Source organism: Oculina patagonica, chromosome 3 (assembly GCF_052425735.1).
Source record: "Oculina patagonica isolate OP01 chromosome 3, crgOcupat, whole genome shotgun sequence".
Lineage (NCBI taxonomy): Eukaryota > Metazoa > Cnidaria > Anthozoa > Scleractinia > Oculinidae > Oculina > Oculina patagonica.
The window spans coordinates 2,243,835-2,268,136 of NC_135760.1; the positions used below are offsets into that span (position 1 = coordinate 2,243,835).

The following is a 24,302-nucleotide window of genomic DNA, read 5'->3' on the forward strand; positions in this document are numbered from 1 at the left end:
ACGTGATGAAACTTTAATTGCCAGATTTTTGTTTGATCATCTGAACGATTCCAGGTATTACAGTTAGTGATTAACGTTTTCTTCATTTCCTTCCTGTTGAAGCCAAAACAGTCCAAGTTTCTGGGGATCATCTCAAGATGCTTTGAGCCACATCTTCATATTTATATAGAATCTCAAGACAAGTAAGTACAAACTGACAAACTTGCACATTTTCACTTGTAAGCCAGCAAAAAAGGTAGCTTGTATGAAATTGTCGTTTGTTACGCTCAGTAATCGCCGGCTTGTTTGTTATTTGGCTGCGATTTTGCCACTAAAATACTGCTGAGCTGCTAATCTGAAGCAGGGCTGTTATTAAGTTTTTAAGCAGCTGTTACATTGAAGCTATCACCCGTAGCATTTTGCTCTGTATGCAAGTATAACATAACACAAATCGACATCATCATCCCCGGCGTAACATCAAGTAAACGCAGCTGTAACAGGTGCTACGGGTTACGGCCCATAATGACAGCCCTGTGAAGTTTAAAGCTTATAATTAGCGATTATTAACAGAATCACCCAGGATATTGTCACCTTTAAAGACTGTTTCAGTAAATGGGATGAGAGTAAGCAGATGGCTATCAGTGCCCTCTCTTAGCTCTTATTTCCGTGGCATTAAGCTGGTAAGAGTGTTAATAGTACTAAGTACCCTTCGTCTGGAAATAGTCAGGTTACTATTATTAATTAGACTTTGAACATCGCATATTTTCACAGAAACCTGTCGGAGCTGATGGACAGGTTTGTCCAAGATTTCAAATCCCTGGGTATCCCCATGGTTGAAGGAGATGGCAGCAATGTTGTGTTTCCCAGTGCTGGTGAACTGTTTGTATTCTACAAGAAATGCATGGTGCAGTGCTCACAGCTCAGTACAGGGCCTCCTCTGCTCTCACTCACAGCAGCGTTCCAGAAGTTTCTTAGAGAGTATGCTACTAGAGTTCTGAACAACCATCTACCTGCAAAGTGAGTATTGGATTGTTTCTCTTGTCACTTGTTTATATTAATAAACATTTTCCAACTAATATGGCTGCACCACTGCAATTATTCTTGCATTTAAGTTGTACATTTGGTCATGTAGTTTAATTGGTCATTTGTGTGAGCAATTTTTACACTAGTGTGTGTGGTGCTTTAAGAATAACAATGGGTGAAGAAAAATGACCACATTTTGGAAATTTTAAAACATTTCCTTACAAATAGATCGTAAAATACATAGGGGAAGAAATCGGCCGATTAATAAAATGGTTCGATGTTTTGCCCAATAACTATGATGCATGCAGAAATGTTACTCGTTGCTCATATTTTCCCTCACCCCTGCGAAGCTAAGACCATACAACCCATGGATAATCATGTATATGAAAGTGACAAATGACCATCGCAGTGAATTTCCAATTTAAGCAATTGGAAATAAAGAAGCCTGAAAAAAATTCAGGGCTTCAACGGGATTCAAACCCGTGACCTCCGCGATACCGGTGCGATGCTCTACCAACTGAGCTATTGAAGCCACACATTGGGAGCGAGGTCAATTGTGAGTTCATATTTTCCCGTGAGAGGAGTGAAATGATGTAATGTATATGAACAGATATGAAATGATTCATATATGAACTGCGGATGTATATGAAAGTGACAAATGATCATCGCAGTGAAGCCCTGAATTTTTTCAGGCTTCTTTATTTCCAATTGCTTAAATTGGAAATTCACTGCGATGATCATTTGTCACTTTCATATACATCCGCAGTTCATATATGAATCATTTCATATACATTACATCATAATCATGTATATTATCTGCCAAAACATAGAATAAGATGAATTGATTGCCAATAGCATCGGGTGTTTAATATTTAACTTCAGTCTTTTCCTTTCCAGGAGCACGGGCGGTCTTGCCAGCATCTTGAAGGATTCTGGCGAAGTGAAATTCAGCAAAGAAGAACAAAGTTTGACGTGCTGTATCCTATGTACAGCTGATTACTGTCTGGAAACTACTCAACAGGTATGAAATGTTTCTCCAAGTTATGAAAATGGAAGCTGTACACTTTCAAGCTTACCACATTTAAGCTATTCCCTTCCTCGGCATCGTCAGTCATCCTCACTTTCTAATGGGTTCCTGTCATTTAGTGAGCATTGTTATATACCTGGAACGGCAACGGCACGCTTTCTTATTGGCTACTTCGAAGTCACATGACATCAAACAATAAAACTTTCCCGCCAAAAGTCTCTGAGTGGGCATCATTGCAAAATCTATGACGTCAAAAGGGAAACAGTACACTGTTGAATGTTGACCGACGACTGCCGTTTCTCTCCAAGTCTTCGTTGTGCTATATAACAAATCACTGACTAGTCCCTCGGATTAATTTTGTTTTCCTTGAATCTCAATGTTTCTCTCGGGACCAGTGATTAAGACTGTATAATGTTCTGCGGAATCATACCCTTATTGTTTTTTTTTTCTATGATGTACTCGTAGGTATGCCTAAACTTTTCAGAATCATTTTAAGTTTGATCACAGCGGCACTGTGCTAACTTGTTGTTTTATAATTTAACTCTTCTTACGCAGCTGGAGGAGAAATTAAAAGAGAAGGTTGATCCTGAGTTGGCAGAGAAAATCGAACTCAATGGAGAGCAAGACGTGTTCCACAGGTAACTGACACACACTTGAAATCTAACCATTTGAAACTGTCTTGTTTCAAACTTTTGGGCTCTTGGAAAGTAGCTATTGCTAATATCCAGAAAAACACATTTCTAGACTGTTCTTTAAACGACAAGCAACCTGATTCCAGAATGGCCAGTTACTGGGATTTGGGAAACATTTTACCTTTACTTCCCGTGCGCCCAGTTGTATTGTCGAGTTTCATCAAGCTGACGCTCTACTTTACATGACTTGTGACCCTTGATTTGCCCGTCATATTTGATAATTTAATTAGACAGTAATTTTCTAGTTTAACATTAGCTTCTGAGGGACTTTTATCTGTATTTTGTTTTTATTACGGTTGCCGTTTGCGACAATTTTTGTTGTTGATTAAGGAACTGTGAGCTCGAAAAGAGAAAATTCGAACGACCTTTATCATTCATCGTCAAAAATTCGAAAGACTTCGAAAATACGAGAATAACATTTCGAAAATTCGAATCACTCTTCGAAAATTCGCGTACAAGCATCGAAATCCTCAACGAAACGTCGCCAGAATTTCAAGGAAGCATTTCTCCGACAACGGCGAAATTTCGAAAATGTGAAAACTATGGTGTCAGCAAAGATTCGGGGGAAATTTGTTGGAGTTTCGTTTCCTACGAAAATGCGCTCTTTTCGCCATTTTGCGTCGAAAATCGCCCTCATTACTCTTGCACAGTATTGTAGCTGTGAAACTAACAAGTCAAAGTTAAAGCAAAAACGACTTATCAATACGTTAAATAATTCAGGTGTTCCTCCCTGTTACATTTTCCTATTTTGGGTAAAACTCCACAAAGCTCTTCCTGTACATGTCTCCCACACTTTCCCAACATGGCCACGCAGTAAAATCTATGAACAAAACAAGTATTATTTTGTTTAGTTTATAAAATATAAGTTTTCCTTCCACTACATTTATTTTTATTGTACTTTTGATGACGGAGAAGTGTCATTTGAAAGTTAATTGTAACGTACCGTGTTCTATTACAAATGCGCCAATCTGACTGGTTCTCTGATTGTTGACAATCTAGTAATAGACCACGGTCGCACGCGTGTTATGTCTGAAAGAGGGAAATTGTTATCCGGCGATTTTTTACATACAAAAAATTGTTTGTTTCTGACTGCTATTCTTTATTGTGTCTAGCAAAACCATTGGATCACTTACGCTTGTTTTCTATGCCCGGTTGTTGAGTGGGGAAAAACACGTCTTCCTACATGTACATCTATTTTCATGCATGTACGCTGGTTAATTTATTGTTGAATTTTAAAAATTCGTAAGCCCATTCTCCCACCTCTTTCACGGGCTTAATACAGATTATTTGCGGTATCTGTAAAGTTTCCTCTCAGTTGAAAATCTGCAAGAGTAAATGAGTCCAAAGTGAGCAAGGATCGAAAGGTTATGCGGTGGTAATTTACATTATAAATGTACGATAAAATCATCGCGAAACGTCTTTTGCTTTGGGTGGTGAAAAAACTGGTTTAATATCCTCAACGGATATCGCGAATTTTATTTCTCGCGAAATATTTATCGGCCAATTTGGCAACTTTTGTGCGAATTTTTAACCTCGCAAAAAGGTAACGCATTTGGTAATGACATCTGCTTGCCCCCTGGGAAAACAGTTTCAATTCAGAGTAACCAGTAGCGGAAGTTACTTAGCAAATGGAAGTTGCATTTGTTCTTTCACAACAGCCCATCCAAAAACATAATTTTACTTAGGGTAAATATCTGTGGGTTATGAAATACATTGTACCCTTTTGACCAAAGTAAATTACCATATCTATTGACATTTCTTGAACTGATGGGTTTTCTCAGCGATAGTCAAAATACACTCGAATATAAAAGACTTGTTCATTATGTTAAATAACAGAAAAAAAAATATTTATTTCCTTAGAAATGTTGTTTACTTTGCAATACATTGCTTTACGTAAATTTATTGCTCGATCGATCAACAGCACGTAGGGAACCTTGGATGCACATGAGCGTTGTGCAGCCATGTAGTGTCTTGAGTTATATTTTACCATTGTTAAGTGAATTTTCTGTTATTGTACATTATGTGAGTCTCCATCTTACAAATTTTCACAGTGACTTGTTACTTTAATTGGAATTACAGTGATCTCTAAGTATTAGGGAAGGGTGGCCTTAGTAAAATTGTAAACCTATATAACTGTTAGCAAAATATTTGCCTCAGACTCGAGTAATAAAGTGTAGTTCTATAAGCATCCAAGAAACAATACGGTGTAATCGTCGTCAAGTCTGATCATGTCAGTAGGCACATAAGACCGTATACAGTTTAATGGCGCAGTCATTATTAACTGGGTCATATTCGGAAAACCACTTTATAAACGTCCCTTTTGAACACCTACAGTGGGGTGTATCCTAACTTGGAGGCAACTTTTCGCCTTGAAGTTAAAAAAAACCCTTTTGTCCGCTAGTTTGCTTTCAGGAGTTGCGTGATGAATTCCGTGTCTTTATTTAATTTTTTTTTTCAAGTCTGTCTTTGTCGGTATTCAATCAGTCTCAATCTTCCCAATCTTCATCATTTTTGCTTTTCCTTGGTTTATTTGTTATGTATCTCTTGTCTTTTTACCTTCATAAGATAACTTTGTACATTGGAAAAATGACTAAGTACAATCATGTTGTGATAAAGATAGGTAAAGTCTGCTTTCCTTTTATGTCATTTGTCAATTTTGCCTTGCAACTTTTCCTCGAGTACAGCAATAATTTAAAAGCAGTTAAGCTGTCTGATTGTGTCTTTTGCTGCTTGTCTCACTTCTCGGATCTTCCAACAGTAGAAGATTGGGTTTAGAGATGAGTTTAAGTAGATCAGAGTTGCTGTAGCATTCCACATCACGTAATTATCCATTCCATTGACATACAGAACGAGCGGAACATAACAGACAACTAATGCCAACTGCACCCACATTATGCTAGAAACTGTCTTTTTGTATCTTGCTACGTTCAGTGGAATCCCTGCTCCGTTCGGTTGCCCTTGAAGGTCTTGGTTTTGTACTTGGGCTTGATAATGTCGTAGTTTGAGGTAGATCCTCGTGTAACAAAAAACTGAAGTTACCAGAGAAAGCGTTACAAGAATGGAGGCTGCATTCGAGGCAATATCCTTTCTCCACATCCGGATCAATCCAGTCGAGGAACCAATTAACCAAAAACAAATTATGTGTACACGCACTCGCCGTAATGTTACGACATATCTGTACCTTGGTCCTAACGAAAGGACGAGAAGTCTGTCCACACTAATTGCGGTTGACGTTAAGAGAGATATTACACATAAAATATAACCTAAAGCACCACAAACTGCAAGGACATCGTACGAAACATTCGCATTTGTCTTTGTTTCACGAAGATTTATGTAAGTTGTAAAGAGTGGCTGTACGATAACGCCAACGCAAAGATCAGTGACCGCTAGGTTTTGGAAGAAAAGTTTCGTCGGAGGTTGAATAGAAGATACTTTATAAAGAGCAACGAGGATGAGAGCATTGCCTAGAGATGCCAGGATGGAAAGAAAAATGTTCAAAGCAGAAAAAACTTCAACTGTGCCTGCTGGTGATGGGTTGAGTGTTTGGTTCAGTTTGCTTGTGAAGTTTCCATCTCCAGTAATGTTTGCCATTGCTTTTGCGTGGTCAGAAAATAATGCTTTCTGTGAAGAGTGTTTTTAGGTAAGAGAAAACCACCTACATGCAGCTATTCTGGCGAGGTGACGCTGTTAAAAGCACGTCCGGTTGGGCTTCATAACTGTCAATTTTAACAGGCCCGAAGAGGCATTAGACTTTTTAATGTGTTAAAACGCGATAGATATGTCATTTGCTTGGTAATATAACATCGCTTGCCAATTAACCTTTAATCGTCAATTATCTTTTCTTATACTTTTAGCTGTAAGCGTAAGAACTAATTAAAAATAAAATGAAAATAAAGGCCGAAATAATTGTAGCGGTGAGATAAAAAGAACCAACGCATTTTGATCTGGCTTATTAAGGGACAAAGTCTATTCAGTTGAGTCTGTCGATTGATAAAACAGCTGTAAACAGGTTGCCATGCTCTTAGCAATTAATCGGGCTTGAATATTAAAAACCGTAAAAGGTAAAAAAAAGTATTATGCGTACATGGATTGAGTATGTCCGCTCGCGCGCAAGATGTGAGTAAAAAAGTCATGCACGAAATCATTTATTTTCAAGCCCACTAGCAGATTGTCGTGCGGCGGCTATTTACTTTTTTATATTGACATGTTCATCAAGTGGTGGTATAAATTCAGTGTTTATTTCACCAAACTAACTAATCAGCCTTCTTTCACCAGGCCATTTGGAAAAAAACAATAGCGGTAAACTTAGTAAAGTGGAAGCGTTATATCACATTTTAGTTTTCACTACATCCATTTAAAATAATTCTGAAAGTAATAAATTGGAACACATTTTACCGTGCAACGACTTTAACCAGAGACTTGTGAGAGTTTTCAACCAATCACAGCATCAGATGGAAACAAAAGAATCAAACTTTGTTCGTGATTGGACCAGTCATTTTGGAAATTCACTGCCTGTTAATGGTTGAATTTCCATGACTTAAACGGTGCATCAAATGAGTCCAGCAATAAAACAAGAATAATTTAAATGCAGCGTCAAAACAACTCGAAACAGACTGACGACATGAATAGTTTTGAACCAAGTGTCAAACCCGGGAACAAAAGTAATTTAAAAGCTAGCGTGGGGTCCAGCAAGAAACAAACAAACAAACACACTCTCAAATAAACAAACAATCAAGCGAACAAACTACAATTAAATAAGAACCTTTATTCGAGTGTCACATACAAATTCTAGTGCACAAATCGGCACTAATTGGCGACACCAAAACTGAAATAGGACCAAATGTCTTTACTGCCAACATTAAACTTTTCTTCAAACTAAACAGACAAGGGTGTAATACGTTTGAATAGAAGGCATGTTTTATAATAATACTAAAATTGGAGCTGTTCTTTAGCCGTTATTTGATTTTTCCGTATTTTAAAGTAGTATCTTAATTGTAGGAATTAGATGTAAATACAAAGAGTGTTGGAAAATGTAGCATAATTTAATGTAAATAGACCAGAATCGCTTTTGTACTTATATTATATTTTAGTTTAAACAGTGTCCCCGATTAGTAAGCTTAAGGCTAGCTAGAAGACTAGACACTTAAATAAAGTTCTTATTATTATTATTATTATTATTATTATTATTATTATTATTATTATTATTATTATTATTATTATTATTATTATTATTATTATCCCTAGAACAATCGTCAGAACCGACGAAACTTGATGCACACACGCTATACAATTACTGCCAAATTTAAACTTTTCTTCAAACTAAACAGCAGTAGTTTGAAGTGTATCCTCGAGTAACAGAAAATTGAAGTTATCAGTGAAAGTATTGTGATAACAGAGACTTCCGTCAGGCCACTATCTGGTTTCCTCGCCCGGATCCATCCACCTGAAGCACCAATTAACCAAAAAACAAATTATAACTACACGAACTCGTCTTAATGTTACAACATGTCTGTTTCATACGGACATGTCGTAACATTAAGTTGAGTTCCTGTAGATGAACTTTCTTTTTGTATCTTGCTATGTTTAGTGGAATCCCTCCTCTTTTCGGTTGTTCTTGGGGGACATTGTTTTGTACTTGAGCTTGATGATGTCGTAGTTTGAAGTTTATCCTCGTGTAACAGTTAATCGAAGTTACCAGTGAAAGTATTATGATAACACTAACTCGTTTCCACGCCCGAATCCACCATCTTGAAGCTCTAATTTGCCAAAAACAAATTATAACTACACGAACTCGTCTCAATGTTACAACATGTCTGTTTCATACGGACATGTCGGGACATTAAGTTGAGTTCCTGTAGATGATCTCAGTCTCAACAACAGGGTGAGAAGTCTGTCCACACTAATTGCAGTCGAGATCGAGAGGAATTCCTCACACAAAATCCAACTTGATAAGAGAAGTTGTGTTAATGTTGTACAAGACATTCACGTTCATCTTCCATTGGACCTATACAGGCTATTTTTAAGTACAGCAAAGATGTCTGATTGTGTCTTTCACTGCTTGTCTCACTTCTCTAATCTTCCAGCAGTACAAGATCGGGTTTAAAGATGAGATTATGTAGACTAGAGTTGTTGTAGCTTTCTTAGACATGTTATTGTTAATTCCATTCACATGTAGCACAACCACAAGGTATAACGGAACATAGCAGGCAACTAATGCCAACTGTACCCACATTATGCTAGAAACTAACTTTTTGTATCTTGCTATGTTCAATGAAATCCCTTCTCCGTTCGGTTGTCCATGCGGGACATTGTTTTGTATTTGGGCTTGATGATGTCAAAGTTTAAAGTTTATCCTCGTGTAACAGTTAATCGAAGTTACCAGTGCAAGTATTATGATCACAGAGACTTCCATCAAGGCACTAACTCGTTTCCACGCCCGGATCCATCCACCTGAAGCACCAATTAACCAAAAAAGGAATTATAACTACACGAACTCGTCTTAATGTTACAACATGTCTGTTTCATACGGACACGTCGTAACATTAAGTTGAGTCTGTGTAGATGATCGCAGTCCCAACAACAGGGTGAGAAGCCTGCCCACACTAATTGGAGTCGAGATCGAGAGGAATTCCTTACACGAAATCCAACTTGAAAGAAGAGAAGTTGTATAAATGTTGTACTAGACATTCACGTTCACCTTTGTTCTTTGAGATATAATGTAGGTTGCATAGAGTGGTTGCAAAGATCAGTAATAGTTTCGTGGGAGGGTGAATAAAAGAATGAGACTCTTTGCAAAGCAATAAGTATCAAAGCGTTTCCCAGGGATGCGTGTTAGAGAGAAAAATGTTCAAAGCTGACAAAACTTCAAGTATACCAGATAGTGATGCACTGACTGTTTGGTCTAGTTTGCTTTTGTACTTTCCATCATCCAAAGCAGGTATTCGCCATTTTTCTACGTGGTCAGAAAATTGACGTTGTTGTTACGATTGCTTTTAGTTGAGACAAACCCTGATCGGCTTGCAGGTTTGTAAGTTTCCGGTGCTTAATGCCTATGACCATTAAAATTCTTCATTTTTCAATTTCTTGAAAGTTTGTTGACATATTTGTGCTGGAAAATAATAGACATGTCAGTGACTTGTGAAAGTTACCTCGTTGACCAATTAAAAAAGAAAGAATTGAGATTGTGCTATTTTTTTCTCCCTAGCTGTTAGTGTATGAACTAATGTAACCAAAAACAGAGCATAACATCGGTCACATATCTTTTTAATACAGTAGCTGTAGGAAATAATACACCACTTTCATAATGGCGGCCAATTTATTTATTCTTTTATATGTATGTTAATTAGCCCTACTGGCCTCGTCAGCATGTGAAAAATTCAAAAGAATTTTTACTCTAAAACGAGGCCAGTAGGGCTAATTAACATACATATAAAAGAATAAATAAATTGGCCGCCATTATGAAAGTGGTGTATAGGTGCGTTTTAAGTTCTGCTTTAATTGATTTGCAAAATATTTTACTTCAGTTTCTGGAGTCTATTAATGGCACGGTTTCACGGCATTAGACTTTTAAATCTTGCCGTTTGTCCATTTTTACTAACTTATGAAGTCAGTTGCCTTAACAAAATATCGCCATACCCACCAATTAGAAATGCGAAATGAGATAATGGCATTTTCCCTAGCTGTTAGTATCTTTCTAATGCCTTACACAACACATTGGGTGTGTATTGAATAAGCCTAATAAATATTACTTTTTCTCAGAATCGAAACACAAAATATCAATGTACACTGACAAGTAAATGTTGCAGTTAACGACAGCCGTTTTTAATTCAGAAGACTTTTTTCTTATTTTCCTTATGACATATCAAATTTAACCAGTAACAATTCATCTTCATGATAAATTTGCATTTCTTTTTAAGGAGCTTCGTTTCTGACGGTTTTTATTGGAAAATTTATCTAATCTCTTTTAAGTTTGGCGTTCATAGTACGCCTTAATAACCTGCTGGCTCCATCTCATCTCATTTGTTTATATTTCCTACAGTTTGAGCTATCATTCGACGGTTTTCTGCAGTCTTTTACACATGCAAGAGAGAGTAAAGTGTTCATGGTTTTCTGGTTCACACTGTAATCTTCCTTATTCGTAACCATCCTTGTTTATTTTTTTTGGTAAATTATTACTTCTTCGTAGTTTTCGTGACTTAGAAAACTATTATTTTGTCATTTTAAGTGCTCTTTCTCCTTATTTCCTTTTTCAAGCTTTTAAGCTTAGTGCCAAACAACCTCTAATATGTAAATATCGATGAGTTTTATTCAGCTCCATTAACAGTTTAATTATCTTGAGTGAAATTAGCTAATTTTGCATTATGATATTGTTATGCAAAGTTAAACAAAGTCTAACGTTAATACTTTTATGGTAATAATGCGTGTGTTGCTATTGTTTTCCTTTAGTTTGAAAGTAGTGTTGCATACGTACGAAATTTCGTTTCCTAACTCCATAAGGACTAGCCATGGCAAATACATAATGAATATCTTCACCAGCCTTCCCTTATTAACCGGGCAGAGACTGGGCCGAGCCCGGTTCATAAATCGCCCGGAATTTTTTCGTCGTAGTAGTCGTAGTAGTAGTCTTGTCGGTAAATCGTTCCAGACCCGCTCGGCCGCTTCCTTGGCCAGGATTCAAATAACGCACTTTTGATATTTATTCGGCAGGAGCTATTAAACCCGGCTATTAAATCACTCTTCTATTTTAAATTTTATCTAAAACCCTGATTTCTGTTTAGCGTGAAATATATATATGTTTGTGTTATTCAAGCGTTTGCATTGCGAAACCGGTGATTGTTTTGACAGCTCCAAACCGCTACGTCAGTCACGCAATGTTTTTGCAGCAAGCTTTACGCATAACTGCTCTTTTAAAAAACGGCTGGTAGCCAGAGCATTTTTGAGCCGGAATACTTTGAAGATGCTTTTCATTTAATAGGACGAATTATGTCCATTTTCATCCTTGCACAGTTGAGCTGGCAAAGTCGCGTATCAGAGACGATTGAATGTTTACACAGCAAAATAATCTTATTTTGGTTCTTGATGTAAAACACTTCCCAAGACTTAAGTAAACAAAATTGTAATGTATAGTATTTCTACGAACTATGATGGTATTTGTGAAGGGATCCGTAAAGCCAGCAAGTAAAACAAATGGTCTGCAAAATGAAAATGAAATCTTGGCGCGGGTAATTTAATACATGTAATTAAATTCTACCACGGCATGCAAAATTTCACGTTTTTGAAATTTTCTAAATCTTTTTGCCTTTTAAAATGTTTCTTGACCCCATCTTGAATAAAAATTCATCTAAAACTTTTTTCATGCTTCTTTTTTTATTTTTTCACGTTTGTATTAGTTGCCTTTTTAGGCTTTTGAAACGAACACGGCATCTATTTATAGATTGAGGCACCATGTGATGTTTACATATTTGCGTCATTTGTCGTAGTAGTTCACTCGGCCGCTTTCTTGGCCGGGATTCAGATCCCGCACTTTTGATATTTACTCAGCAGGAGCAATTAAAATTTTATCTAATACCCCGATTTCTGTTAAACGTGAAAGATATATTTTTGTGTTTTTATTCAAGCGTTCGACTCAAGCGAGTTCTGGAGTCCGAAACCGGTGATTGTTTCGACAGGTCGCTGAGGTCGAAGTTTTTTACATCAGTCACGCAATGTTTTTGCAGCAAGCTCCTGCATTTAAAAACGGCTCCAGACTCTACTTTGAAGATGCTTTTCATCTAGCAAGAATTGTGTCCATTTTGACTATTTCCATCCGTGTACAGTTGGGCCGACAAAGTCCGTGTGTCACAGACGAATTGAATGTTTACACAACAAAAGAACCTTATTTTGTTCATGATGTAAAAACTTTACTTGCACACTTTTCAAGAACTCAGAAAACAAAACGGAAATGCAAAGTAATAATACAATAATTTCTACAAACTAGAATGGAATGTAAATCGTTAAATCGTTAGTCCTGTGAAACTGAATAGACGGCAAAAATGAAAACTTGCCCTTTGGCGCGTATAATTAATTAAATTTTATCACGGCATGCTATTTTCACGGCTTTTAAGGATTCAAAATTTTTAATGCAACTCAAATGTTTCTTCGCCTCATCTTGAATCTTTTTTTTCACATTTAGTTGAGATTTTTAGAAGCATCTGTTATCTAATACGTGTGGTCTAATGCATGCCCTTTTTTAGTCTTTTTTATTTTCTTTTGTAATTTTGTTTAGAAATTTTTCTGTTATTCTTGATATTTGACTCGTTTTATTCGTTTTTTTTTTTATTATTTATGTGACTCGTTTTATTCGAGCAGGAGCCAATACTGTAATTTTCTGGTTACTCCACTCTTTTTAGCGAGGAATATAAAATATATATTTTTTGTTTCTCATTCAAGGGTTTTGAGTTTCAGTCGGAACCGAACGGCGATGGAGAAATGACCTGCAATGAATCACGCAATCAAGAACTTGCGTTTGCGTGACTGCTTCCCAAAATTGACGTGAAGAGCTTCATGTTTGAAAGCTGAAAAGCTTTCTTATCTTGTTCTTATTCCCATTTTTTTGGTGTGGTACATTTTTAAAAATGTTTAAAAACGCGTCTTAGTTTTTAACGAAATCTTTCAAATTGTTTCTTTGTTTTGGTCGGAGATCATTTGTACTGCCATTTAACTGGTATGAGTTCATTTATTCAAAATTGCACACAAAACGTTTTCAACACCTAGGTTATTCAGTATTCGAAAAAAATTTGAAAGCCTAAGCAGGAATTTGTCCAAGCATTGACAAGCAATCCACAGACTTGCGTGTTACTCAATATAAATTAAATGGTATTTTAAAAGTTTTTGCTGTACTTGTCTAATCAGGTAGTTAAACATTAACTGCCCGGTTTTAAGCATTAAGCTTTAGGCGTCTTGTTACAGTTCATGTGTTTGGAGACACGATTATAGAATAACACACCTGCAGGGGAAGTAAGTTGGTAAAATGATAGTTTATATTTTCGGCATACATTTCACAACAGTGCGAAACCGCGAAACAAATTCGACTGTCACTCTTTTGAGTAAAATATTCTTTTATTGCGAAGTAAAACTTTAGTAGCAACGATTAAGTTTGCTTTGAAGGCAATTTGGACTTGTTTTCAGCGCTTTCAAAAACAGGTGATGTACTCAGTGTGTTGTGTTTTGTTGTGTGTGTTGCGGGCAGTTTACTATCAGGGTACCTCTTTCCAAACTGGAGTAAAAATGAGTATTGTAAATTGTTGAGGAAACCTGGCTAAATGCTGGAAAGTCACACTTCTAACGGAATACAGTCAACTCTCGTTATAGCGGACACGCTCGGGACTTCGTTTAGTGTCCGTAATAGCGAGAGTCCGTTATAGCGGGGTGTGAGGAAAAAAATGGCGTTAACATAGGTTAAATAGTATGGGCTATGACGAGCTTATCAACAGTCGTGAAAAGACTCAGTAGTCGTTAGGTATGGAGAATGACAATGGTCGAGGGTTTGAGGGTTTGATCTCTCAAAAGGAGTCGTTTGAAAGAAAAGGGCGCAAGCTGAAGTGAAAAAGCAAAGTCTGGTGTACAGCTACTGACGCAATTGATGCAAAAATAATTATTGCAGAAGACTTCTGAAGTGTGTTTCGACAAATAGTATTTAACACACTGCAATTTTCTGCAATAATGTTATGTGAGAAGTTCATGGTGTCCGCTTTATCGAGAGTCAAAACAATAAAATTGTTCTTTTGGTGCCACGAAAGTGTCCGTAATTCCGTAATAGCGAGAGTCCGTAATAGCGGGAGTCATTTCCAGTAAAACCTCTATAACTTTCGCCGGGGATCTGAATTTTGTCCGTAATATCGAGCGTCCGTAATAGCGGGGTGTCCGCAAGGCGAGAGTTGACTGTAGCATCTTTGGTGATATTCTACAATTTTGTAGGTCGTAGGTAATGATAAGTCTCAATCTTTCTCGAACTCAATAAACCTTCTCCTTTTTGGCTTACTTAAAGCTGATTTCCAGTCCGTACTGCGCAGACTCGGGGTTTGTTTTCGTTTTTGTTTTGAATTCGTTGAAACGTTACACTTCGGTGACAGCAAACATGAAGTTTATTTAGTCCGCCATTACAGTTCGTTTGGTTCAAGAATTTCCGATGAGCTGAAACGTCGGTTTGAAATAGCGTCAAGGTTCCTCTACTCGTTATTATTTGTTTTGCAATGATATCTGGCGTTAATAATGAAGAAAAAGGTAAGTTTGTCGCGAAATTTTTAGTTTTGCTTGTAAACATTCCTTCGTGTTGGGCTCGCATAAACATTGCAGCCGAGATTGCGCAGTACGGACTGGAATTCATCTTTAAACCTCCTTTTTCTGCTTTACTTCCTTAGTTAACAGCTACTGTAAGCTTCTTTCGATTTGAAGGAAATTTATTTTGTGAACACATTACAATAAGAAATGAAGGAAGCTACTCGTTACAAAAAGGGCTGAGTTTTCTGTGGCCTAGCCAGTTTAAATTTTCTTTTTCATGTATATGCTATTTGTTTGTCATTTTACTCTGCAACTACTGTGTTTCCATCTTTAAGGCTTATTTTTTTTTAAAAACAGTAAAGATGTCTGATTGTGTCTTTCACTGCTTGTCTCACTTCTTGGATCTTCCAGCAGTAGAGCGTCGGGTTGAGAGACGAGTTTAAGTAGACTAGACTTGCCGTAGCTTTCCAGGCCACGTAATTTTCTATTACATTAACATTAAGCCCAGCCACAATGCCAAACGGAGTATAGCAGGCAACTAATGCCAACTGCACCCACAATATGCTAGAGACTGTCTTTTTGTATCTTTCTATGTTCAGTGGAATCCCTCCTCCGTTCGGTTGTCCTTGGGGGACAATGTTTTGTACTTGAGCTTGATGATGTCGTAGTTCGAGGTGGATCCTCGTGTAACAGAAAATCGAAGTAACCAGAGAAAGTGTTATGACAACAGAGACTAGCTTTGAGGCAATATCTCTTCTCCACATTCGGATCGATCCACCTGAAGCGCTTATTAACCACAAACAAATTATAACTACACGAACTCGCCCTAGTGTTACGACATGTCTGTATCTCAGTCCCAACAACAGGGCGAGCAGTCTGTCCACACTAATTGCGGTCGATGTCAAGAGAGATACTGAACACAAAATCCAACTTACTGCTTCCCGAACTTCGTAAACATAGTCCACGACATTCATGTTCATGTTTGTTACAGGTGACACTATGTTGATTACGTAGAGTGGTTGCAAAATAAGTCCAACGCTAAGATCTGTGAACGCCAGACAGCGAAAAAAGGCTTTCGTTGGGGGATGAATAGAGGAGACTTAATGAAGAGCAATAAGAATCAGAGTATTGCCCAGAGATGCGGTGATGGAAAGAAAAATGTTGAAAGCGGAAAAAAATTCAACTGTGCCTGCTGGCGGTGAACTGAGTGCTTGGTTTAGTGTGCTTTGATCGCCTGTAACGTTTTCCATTATTCTTGGGTGGTGAGAAAATTAAGGTTACTGTGAAGAGTGCTTCTAGCTTTAAGTTGAGGAAAAAAAATGCCAGGTTGTAGCTTCGTTTATAGGATGATGATTCTTGGTATATGTCGCTGATAGTACGAAAACCTTTTAACCGATAAGTTGACCAATTGTTATTTATAACCGTTTTACAGGACTGCCCATTAACGGCAGGACTGTCCATTAATGTTTAAAAGTGGTAGCATTTAATCAATGATAGGGCGCCTATGGTATTAGATATTTTAATTCTTGTCTATCTGACCACTTTCTGAATTTATGAAGAGACTGACGTTTGTGTTGAATTGTGTCAGTTGCTTAGAAGTACCCCTCGCTTACGATTTTTTTTAAAAAAGAACTCATATATTTATAGCTGTTAGTGATTAACCTAATTAAAAAAAAGAGAATCAAACAAAGTTCGACAAGATAGCACTGGTCACATTTTGTTTACGCGAAGTTTGGGAAAAAAGGAACATTTAAAGTTTTATTGTGGACTTTAAACAGTTTGTCCTTTTAGCAATTAAAATAAGGCTATTTTTCTTATGCTTTTAATAACGTATATGTATTGATTACTAAAAACCATTTCATAATTGTGTTTGAATTGTGAATGATACATCATAGGTACATAGGCACATACATCAATTATCCGAGAAGTAACCGATCTATATGTATTTCCACGTAGGTAGTAGGTATTGTAGCTATTACTACAGCAGTTATTTTTTTACCTTGATTAAACGGCAGAAATTATTTTTCGCGGAAATTTGCATATGCTTTTAAGACTCAACATTATAAGTATTTATTTAGCTAAAAGGCCCTTGTTTAAATGGTGACAGTTTATCGTGTGGAGAAATGACAGCCCTTTTTGAAAGCACTTGCTCACTTGAAACAAAAATTTTTGTAAATGAAAGGTAAATTGTCAGTACACACGAAATATTCAGAAAGTCTGCTTCTTGGATTGAACAATTTCACAAAATGTCTTAAGGATCTTTACAATTGATTTGAGAAAAGGTCGAAAAATGTAAGAAAGCAAAAACTGTAAAGATTCTCATAAAAGCTAAAATTGTACTAAAATAAAAAGTGAAAATTAAAAACACCAAGTCTCGGTAAAAAATGGTTGCAATAGAAATGTCAAGTGGAAGACAAAACACTTTTAAAAGACACCAAAATCTTCCCTAAAAATCTCTGAGAAGGTTTGACCATTATTGATTGAATCACAGGCTTCCCAAGCTCAAAATTCGTCTTTTTGATGTGTTTTTGAGCCTTTCGGGCGGCCGACTCTACATACGTGGTGTATGCGACAGCTTGTGTATATAGAAAAATGTATGGGAAAATCACGGGTTCTCTAAAATCGGGTAAATAAATATATATTTTGAAATAAAGTTTACCTACCTCAAATGTGTCGCTTACTTGTGTCTTGTGCCGAATTTGGAGTCATTCCGACGCCATTTAGCGAAGTTATTCGAAGTCGTTGTCTCCCCTTCTAGAAGGGGAGTGGTGAATAAGATATTTGTCATTTGTTTGGGAGAACCCCGCTTGCCAATTAAGAAAAAATAATAAAATGAATGCTACTTTATTTATAGTTGTTAGTGTGTGAGCTAATAGAAAACAAACAAACTGAAATAAGGCCGTTTTTCTAATTGATCACAAAACGAAAAGACATTTCATAATTGTGTTTAATACATCACATGATAGACACATACAAAAATTTTTCTTAAATGGAAAAACGTTTTGATTGAAAAAACAAACTTCGATCAATATGGATCTCCATGTAGATACTGTAGCTATTACCACAGATTTTTTTTTTATCTAATGATTTTTTTTTTTTACTTTGGTCAAACGGCAGCAAATATCGATCACGGAAGTTTGAGCTAGTCAAAAAAAGGAAATTTGTATTTATTTAGGTAAAACCCACCAGCCTTAATGGTGGCAGTTCATTGTGTGGAGAAATGACAGCCTTTTTAGATTAAAGCGCCTACAAAGGAAGTAAAAAAGTTTTAAAATGAATATTACGCCTTTATTGATTACGCGAAAATGATGTCATATCATCGAAAACTCGGCCCTCATGTATCCTGTATTTTGGTGTGCAAAATTTTTCAAAACAATTGTCACAAAATGTACAAAGTTGATTTTGCAAATCGAAAATAAAAATATAAAAGCTGTTAATGTTTTATACAAACTCTTCATGAAAACCATAATCTCACTAAGACAGGAAATTAACTTAAGTCACATTTTGGCCCCTTTATAAGAAAGATAAGTTTGAAATCAACGTGGGTTCTTTGTGCTCCCTAGCCTCTCCTTCCACATAACACATGGTTTTATAACCACACCTCCTCCGCCGTCTTTTTTCTGCTTTTGTTACACTATATATTTTTTTGTTGACCTATACAGGCTATTTTTTAAGTACAGCAAAGTTGTCTGATTGTGTCGTTTACTGCTTGTCTCACTTTTCTAATCTTCCAGTAGTAAAGGACCGTGTTTAGAGATGATTTTAAGTAGAATAAAGTTGTTGTAGCTTTCCAAGCTATGTTACTATCAATTCCATTCACATGTAGCAAACGGAACATAGCAGGCACCTAATGCCAATTGCACCCACATTGTGATAAAAAGTGTCTTTTTGTATCTTGCTATGTTTTGTGGAATCTCTCCTCCGTTCAGTTGTCCTTGTGTAATTGGGGGACATTGTTTTGTACTTGGGTTTGATGATATCGTAGTTTGAAGTGTATTCTCGTGTTACAGAAAATCGAAGTTACCAGTACAAGTATTATGATAACTGAGACTTCTGTCAGGACACTATCTCGTTTCCACGCCCGGGTCCATCCATTCGAAGCACCAATTAACCAAAAAAGGAATTATAACTACACAAACTCGTCTTAATGTTACAACATGTCTGTTTCACACGGACATGTCGTAACATTATGTCGATTTCGGGTAGATTATCTCAGTCCCAACAACAAGGGAGACGTCTGTCCACCGCGATGGAGAGGAATTCAACTTGAAATAAGAGAAGTTGTGTAAATGTTGAACAAGACATTCACGTTCATCTTTGTTGTTTGAGATATAATGTAGGTTGCATAGAGTGGTCGCAAAGATCAGTGACCGCCAGACATTGAAATAATAGTTTCGTGGGAGGATGAATAGACAAGACGTTTTGCAAAGCAACAAGTGTATAAAAGCGTTTCCCAGAGATGCGGTGATGAAAAGAAAAATGTTCAAAGATGACAAAAATTCAAGTATTCCAGATTGGTTCATTGGTTCAGTTTGCCTTTGAAGTTTCCGTCCTAAGCAGTGTTCGCCATTTTTCTTCGTGGTCAGAAAATTAACGTTGTTGTAAGGATTGCTTTTTTTAAGACAGGCCCTGATAAGCTTGCAGCTTTATAAGTTTCCGGTGCTAAATGCCTTAGACCTTTAAACCTCTTCATTTGTTGATTTCATTGAATGTTTGTTGTCACGTTTGTGCTGCAAAGTGATGGATATCTCAGTGACTTGAGAAATTTGTGCAATTTTTTTCTCCCTAGCTGTTAGGGTACGAAGTAATTAAAAAAATATATGCCAGTGGCCTTAACGAAATGTGTTTTTACCTACCGTTTAAAAAGTGACTTGAGATAATGCCGTTTTCCTTTGCTTTTAGAGTATGAAGTATCTTTGTAATGCCTTACACATTTTGAGAAAACAAAAAAAGAATTACTATTTGTTTCCACTTCTCTTGCTTTCAAGAAACACAATCTCACTATACATTTGCAGTCAAGCATTAGATTTAACCAGTGAAAATTATTCACTACGATTTAAAGAAACCTTGCTACAGTTGGTGCATTTTTTCACTCTGTCGTTCACAATCTTTTTAATTTTCCTTATTCGCATCTATTCTTGTTTATTTTTGGTAAATTATTATTTCTTTGGAATTTTATGCCTTAGAAAACTATTATTTCGTCATTTTAAGTTGACGGTCTTTCTTCTTTTTGTTTCCCGTCTTAAGCTTTTAAGTAAAGTGCCAAGCAACCTCTAAAATGTACATATCAATAAGCTTTTTAGTTACCCTGAGTGAAATTAGCTAATTTATGTGAGATAACATGTTATGTAAACTAAGTTAAGTTTTTATATATTGGTAATAAGGCGCGAGTTGTTGTTCTTGTTTCCTCTAGTCTTGAAGAGGTTCTGTACGTCAGAAAATAAGCTAAAGTTTGCTTTCCTGTCTTCGTTCAAAACACTTGCAAGAAAATATAAAGTTTTGTGAAGAAAGGTAAATTGTCAGTAATCGTGAAATATCCGGAGAGTCTGTCATCTTAGAATGCAAAATTTTACGAAATGTCTTTGGAATCTTTAGTTGATAATAAAATCGAAAAACGCAAGCAACTTAAAATGTAGAAACGATTTGCACAAAAGCCAAAATTGTACAAAAATACAAAATAAACCTTATAAACACCAAGTCTTGGTAAAACTGGTTGCAATAAAAACGCCAAGTGACATGATCAAACAATTAAGACACCAAACGTTTTTGTAAAAAAACATTATTGCTTGAACCCATTTTATTAAGACCTGTTTGAAACCATTGTGGGCACTTTGCGATCTGTTTTGTCATGCTAAAATAGAGTTTAAGTGCTGCTATTTTTTTCTTTTACATAACGAATTTTAATACGCACACCTTCGTCTTTTGCCGCTATTTGTACACATATTGTTATGTTACGCTACAACTTTACGTTTATTTACAGAAGATATTTTTTAATTTTAACAACGATGTATTGTTTTTTTCACTGTTCTCTTGCTTCTATTTTGATACACGTTTTGTCATGTTACATTCATTTTATATGTCGATCTATATGGGAAAATTTTTTAGTATAACAAAAATGTATGATTATGTTTTCACTTCTCATCTCACTTCTATTTCAATACACGTTTTGTTATGTAACTTTACATTTCTATGTCGATCTATAGAGGATATTTGTAAGTATAAAAAAGATGTATAATTGTGTTTTTACTCCTCATCTTACTTCTGTTACTGTACACATTTTTGTTTTGTTACTCTGCAACTTTATGTCTATCTATAGAGGATTCATTTTTTAAGAATAACAAAGATGTATGATTGTGTTTTTACTGCCCTTTGCACTTCTGTTACTGTACACATTTTTGTTTTGCTACTCTGCAACTTTATGTCTATCTATAGAGGATACGTAACTCTGCAACTTTTTGTCGATCTATGGATGATATTGTTAAGTAAACCAAAGATGTATGATTATGTTTTTACTGCTCCTCACTTCTGTTACTGTACACATTTTTTTATGGTACCTTGCAACTTTATGTCTGTCTATAGAGGATAATTAAGCATAACAAAGATTTATGATTGTGTTTTTAAATGCTTGTCGCACTTCTCGGATCCTCCAGCAGTAAAGGATAGGATTTAGAGAAGAGTTTAAGTATATTAGAATTGTTGTACCTATCCAGGCCTCGTAATGTTCTGTTACATTTACTTTAAACCCAGCAACAAAGCCAAAAGGAACGTAGCAGGCAACTAATGCCACCTGTACCCACATTATGCTATAAACTGTCTTTTTGTATCTTGCTATGTTCAATGTAAACCCTCCTCCGTTCGGTGTTCCCTGGGTGAGATTGTTTTGTACCTGAGCCTGTTGTTGTCTTAGTTTGAAGTGGATCCTCGTGTAACAGAAAATCGAAGTTACCACAGTTAGTATGATGATAAAAGAGACTACCTTTAAAGCAATATCTCTTTTCCACACTCGAATGCATCCATTTAAAGCACAAAATAACCAAAAACAAGATATAACCACAAGAACTCGCCTTGATGTTACGACGTATCTGTATCTCGGTCCCAACGACAAGGCGAGTAGTCTGTCCACACTTATTGCGGTTGACGTTAAGAGCGATACTGCACATAAAACCCAGCCTATTATTTCACGAACTTCGTAAATATAGTGCAAGGCATTCATGTTTATGTCATTCATACGAAACAAAATGTTGATTGCGTAGAGTGGATGCAGAATAAGTCCAACGCAAAGATCGGTGACCGCCAGGCATCGAAAATAATGTTTCGTCGGTGAGTGAATAGATGAGACTTTGTGAAGAACAAAAAGAATCAGAGCGTTGCCTACAGATGCGGTGATGGAAAGGAAAATGTTCGAAGCTACAAAAAATTCAGCAATGCCTGTTGGTGTTGCACGGAGTGCTTGGTTTAGTATCCCTTGATCTACCATACTTTTTGCTATTATTCTTGGGCGGTTAGTAGATGGCTTGTTTTTTATAACTGTCTTTTTCGACAGGGATGTCCATTTATATTTAAAGCGGTGGTGGCGTTTAACCAATGAAAGGGTGTATATGCTGTTAGATATTGAAGTCTTGCCTATTTGTCCACTTTCCTGAATTTATTAAGTGACATTTGTGAATGTTAAATAACGTGTTTGTCAGTTGCTTGGGAATACTCTCAGATATTTAAGTCTTGCTTATCTGTCCACTTTCCTGAATTTATAACATGACGTTTTTGTTGAATGGTGAATAAGATTTTTGTCATTTGCTTGAAAAAAACTTCTCGATAATAAGTTAAGGAAAAAACGAATGCTTTATTATTTGTAGATGTTAGTGTTTTTACTAATTGAAAACAAACATTCAAGCAAGGCTCGACAAATTACATCCGTTACGTTTCGTTTTAGACTGAAGTTTACGAAAGAAAATGGCACCTTTTAAGTATATTTGAGGGCTGTTAATTTTTTGTCGGCTAAGTCATATTTCTAATGCTCTCGATAATGGATCGTACTGATTACTAAAAACACAATTCATATCTGTGTTTGAATACTCCAAAGGCACATACGCGTCTTTTTTTTTAAATAAAAAATGTTTCACAAACAGACTTCGATCAATATGGTTTTCCACGATGCTGTAGGGTATTATTACCACATAAGTTTTTTTTTAAGAGTCAAGGAAATCTAGGAAATTCGAACTGGTAAGAAAAATTTACATATTCCATCAGGATTTCACTTTACAAGTATTTATTTAGTTTGATTGCACTAGCCTAATGGGGGCAGTTCATCGTGTGCGAAAATGACAGCATTTTAGATTAAATCACCAACAAGGAAAATAATTTGGTAAAATGGAACGTAAATGGTAGTATATGCGTAAATTAGTTCAAAAAGTCCGCCGTTTTGTATTGCAAAATTTCCCGAAAAAGTCTTAAATCTCCTAAGCTAAGTTGAAAAAAGTAAACGAATGAAAGCAAACACTGTGAAAAAAAAGTTCACAAAAACAGAAAATTGTCTTAAATTTACTAAGTCTCGGTAAAAATGGTTGCAATAGAAACGGCAAATGACGATAACAATGAGGAAAGTTTGACCACGATTGCTTTAATCTCTTTTATTGAGATAAGTTTAAAAGTACCGCGGACACCTTTTGACCTTACTTTTGCCGGGCTAAATAGAGTTAATGGGGTTTTGTCACGTATTTTACCAGATTTTTAACTAGCCAAAATTTGTATTTGTGTCGCTGGAAACCTAAAATTAATAGTACATCTTTATTAAAGATTTCTGTGTTAGAGAACTGAAACTGTTAGCGAGCGTCGTGAGCTGCGGATGGCTCGGATGGAAATGGATGGTAACTTGAAAAAGTAAGACTTTCATGTTGATTCCGCGCGTCTTAAAAAAATCGATATTTATAGCTGTGGCTTGCTTTCTATCCGTAAATTAAGGTTATATCTTCCTTTAGTTGTTCAAAGATAATTGTTTTCATTCGTCTTCTTTGAAGTTTTGACTGTTTAGCGGTCAAGCTGGTGGATTTGGGTACCATTTTCACCTTTCCATATCTCATTGTTATATTCATGTGTATTGTAGGTAGTGAGAATATTTTACTACTTTGAATCCGCATTGCAAATTAATTTGCCCTTTATGAGAATACAGAGCACGGCAATGACGTCATTCCACACGCCAACGACGTCTAAATAGTTTCTTTTATCTGACTCGTCCCCAGTCGTCTTTTGAGTCCGTCTTGAGTCGACTGCTGAACACGGAGGGAATCATGGGAAGTGCCTTTTCTCCTTCCCATCATCCTTCGCGT

The 24,302-nt window shown here is 36.3% G+C and overlaps 2 protein-coding genes and 1 pseudogene across 2 annotated transcripts in view; 1 reads left to right on the plus strand and 2 right to left on the minus strand.

The window, feature by feature from the left end:
* LOC144646169 (vacuolar protein sorting-associated protein 53 homolog) overlaps positions 1-24,302 on the plus strand; it is a 52,595-nt gene that overhangs the window by 11,564 nt on the left and 16,729 nt on the right. The window contains exons 14-17 of the mRNA XM_078505711.1: positions 103-182; positions 751-996; positions 1,900-2,023; positions 2,585-2,667. Coding sequence (XP_078361837.1) covers positions 103-182; positions 751-996; positions 1,900-2,023; positions 2,585-2,667 — 533 coding nt within the window. The remainder of the gene's footprint in view (positions 1-102; positions 183-750; positions 997-1,899; positions 2,024-2,584; positions 2,668-24,302) is intronic.
* On the minus strand, positions 4,632-6,312 carry LOC144645549 (adenosine receptor A2a-like). The gene is made up of 2 exons (XM_078505128.1): positions 5,292-6,312; positions 4,632-5,212 (listed from the first exon to the last, which is right to left on the minus strand). The coding sequence occupies exon 1, from the start codon at positions 6,310-6,312 to the stop codon at positions 5,413-5,415; it is 900 nt and encodes a 299-aa protein (XP_078361254.1). The 3' UTR covers positions 4,632-5,212; positions 5,292-5,412.
* On the minus strand, positions 15,327-16,266 carry LOC144645550 (melanocyte-stimulating hormone receptor-like; annotated as a pseudogene).